This window comes from Danio rerio, chromosome 16, assembly GCF_052040795.2.
Source record: "Danio rerio strain M-AB ecotype USA chromosome 16, GRCz13ab, whole genome shotgun sequence".
Classification (NCBI taxonomy): Eukaryota; Metazoa; Chordata; class Actinopteri; order Cypriniformes; family Danionidae; genus Danio; species Danio rerio.
Genome location: NC_141036.1, coordinates 61092501 through 61095000, shown reverse-complemented (window position 1 = coordinate 61095000; position 2500 = coordinate 61092501). Strand labels below are relative to the sequence as shown.

Genomic DNA, 2500 nt, shown 5'->3' with positions numbered 1-2500 from the left:
CACACACAATCACTTACTCACACACACACACACACCTTGAGATTGCCTGGCTGTGTTCCGAGTGTGATGTCCGTGTGGATGAATCCCTCCTCATCCAGCAGCAGCACATCAGCTCCGCCCCCTTCTGGCCACCGTGGTGACGACACTTCATGCACCAATTGCACGGCAGGAGACTTGTGCACTGTGTTAGTGTGCGGCCAGTAAATGCCGATCTGGAACGCATCCTGAGTATCACACACACACACACACACACGCACACACACACACACGCACGTTACAGTGACTGTAGATCACGGATCACCAAACTCGTTCCTGGAGGTCCGGTTTCCTGCTAATTTTACCCGCAGGTCATCCAACATCCAGGCAAGTGTGTTGGGGCAGGTTGGAGTTAAACCCTGCAGGACACCGACCCTCCAGGACCAAGATTGGTGACCTCTACTCTAGATTCCCCCTTACACACACACACACACACACACACACAGACCGTGAGGTTGGGCGGGACGATGGTTCCTCCGGCCGGGATCTGCACGATGATGTTCTCGGCCTCGAACAGCCACAGGTCGCAGTGTGAGCGGTTGACCAGCAGAGCCCACGGCAGCAGCTCCACCAGCAGTGTGTTCAGACCCGCGCGCCACACACTCAGACGCACCTGCATCGGGCTGTCCCACTGCGCCACCGGCTCGCCCGCACCCCTGAAAACACACACACACACACGCACACACACACACACCTTACTCCACTGCACTGACACCACTCTGCTCTCCTCAGTTACTGATGCCTCCTCTTTCTCCTCCTCCTCCTCCTTCTCCTCCTCCTCCTTCTTCTCCTCCTTCTTCTCCTTTTCCTTCTCCTCCTCCTCCTTCTCCTCCTTCTCCTCCTTCTCCTCCTCCTCCTTCTCCTCCTTCTCCTCCACCTTCTCCTCCTCCTTCTCCTCCTCCTCCTTCTTCTCCTTCTCCTCCTCCTCCTTCTCCTCCTTCTCCTCCTCCTCCTTCTCCTTCTCCTCCTCCTTCTCCTTCTCCTCCTTCTCCTCCTCCTTCTCCTCCTTCTCCTCCTCCTCCTTCTTCTCCTTCTCCTCCTCCTTCTCCTTCTCCTCCTTCTTCTCCTCCTTCTCCTCCTTCTCCTCCACCTTCTCCTCCTTCTCCTCCTCCTCCTCCTTCTCCTCCTCCTCCTCCTTCTCCTCCTTCTCCTCATTCTCTGTAAACAGCAGATCCATTTCCACTGCTATGCCGACGACACACAGCTTGACCCAACAACCCAACCCCTCCTCCTGTCCCTCATCACGCTCTCCCTCAGATGATTCTGTCTTCTGTCGTCCCCTCAGGTTGGGAGTGTGAGGGTGAGCGCTCTCTCCTTCACTTCTCTTCCTCTCTTCCTCTTGTTTCCAGCTTCGACCACTGTCTGCGCCTCTACTGTACTTCCCTTCTGTAATTGATCCTACATGAGCAGATAAAGCCCGTATGATCACCAGCAGCCGCTCTATCTGCTCCATCACAGCCCTCATCCGCTTCACCATCTTCAGAATCAATGATCAGTTGCTTCTCCTCATATAAAGCCGTCCATCATCTTGCTCCTTACTAATCTTCTTCATGTCTTCAGCACTCAGATCTTCTTCTTCTTCTGTCCACCTCCCTGTTTCCCGTCTGCCTCGTCACCGTGGGGAGCAGAGCCTTCAGCCCTCGGCCCGTCAGCTGTGGAGCTCACCTCCTCCTGATCTCCGTCATCTAGACTCTTTCACAACTGCGTGTAGAGCAGCCGGCGCTCTCTCCCTCCATCAGCTGCACTTTACAAACTTCTGTTTTATTGACTTTAAATCTGGGTTTATCTCAACTGAGTGACTGTCCCTGCTTATTATTAATATTATTATTATTAACATTATCAACATTATAATTATTATCAACATTATTATTATTATTATTATAAATATTATTATTAACATTATTATTATCAACATTATTATTATTATTATGATTATTATTATTATGATTATTATTATTAACATTATTATTATCAACATTATTATTATTATTATCAACATTATTATTAATATTATTACCATCATTATTATCAACATTATTATTATTACTATTATTATTATTATTATCAACATTATTATTATCAACATTATTATTATTATCAACATTATTATTATTACTATTATTATTATTATTATCAACATTATTATTATCAACATTATTATTATTATCAACATTGTTATTATTATCAATTATATTTTTATTATTATCAACATTATTATTATTATTATTATCAATATTATTATTATTATTATTATTATTATTATTATCAACATTATTATTATTACTATTATTAATATTACTATTATCAACATTATTATTATTATTAATATTATTATTATAAACTATATTATTATTAACATTATTATTATTATCAACATTGTTATTATTATCAATAATATTTTATTATTATCAACATTATTATTATTATCAACATTATTAATATTACTATTATTAATATTACTATT

At 42.7% G+C, this 2500-nt stretch overlaps 2 protein-coding genes across 9 annotated transcripts in view; both read right to left on the bottom strand.

The window, feature by feature from the left end:
* The window catches only part of vps13b (vacuolar protein sorting 13 homolog B), a 90618-nt gene that overhangs the window by 6766 nt on the left and 81352 nt on the right, over nucleotides 1–2500 (bottom strand). For all 8 annotated transcript variants that reach the window (XM_087287871.1, XM_087287870.1, XM_087287872.1 and 5 more), the window contains 2 exons: nucleotides 485–692; nucleotides 36–224 (listed from right to left, as the gene is read on the bottom strand). In XM_087287871.1, the coding sequence (XP_087143997.1) occupies nucleotides 36–224; nucleotides 485–692 (397 nt within the window). The remainder of the gene's footprint in view (nucleotides 1–35; nucleotides 225–484; nucleotides 693–2500) is intronic.
* LOC147833530 (uncharacterized) lies at nucleotides 698–1852 on the bottom strand (the record flags this gene model as incomplete). The annotated part of the gene is made up of 1 exon (XM_087286363.1): nucleotides 698–1852. A coding segment is annotated over exon 1 (816 nt), but the record flags the coding sequence as incomplete, so codon positions are not given.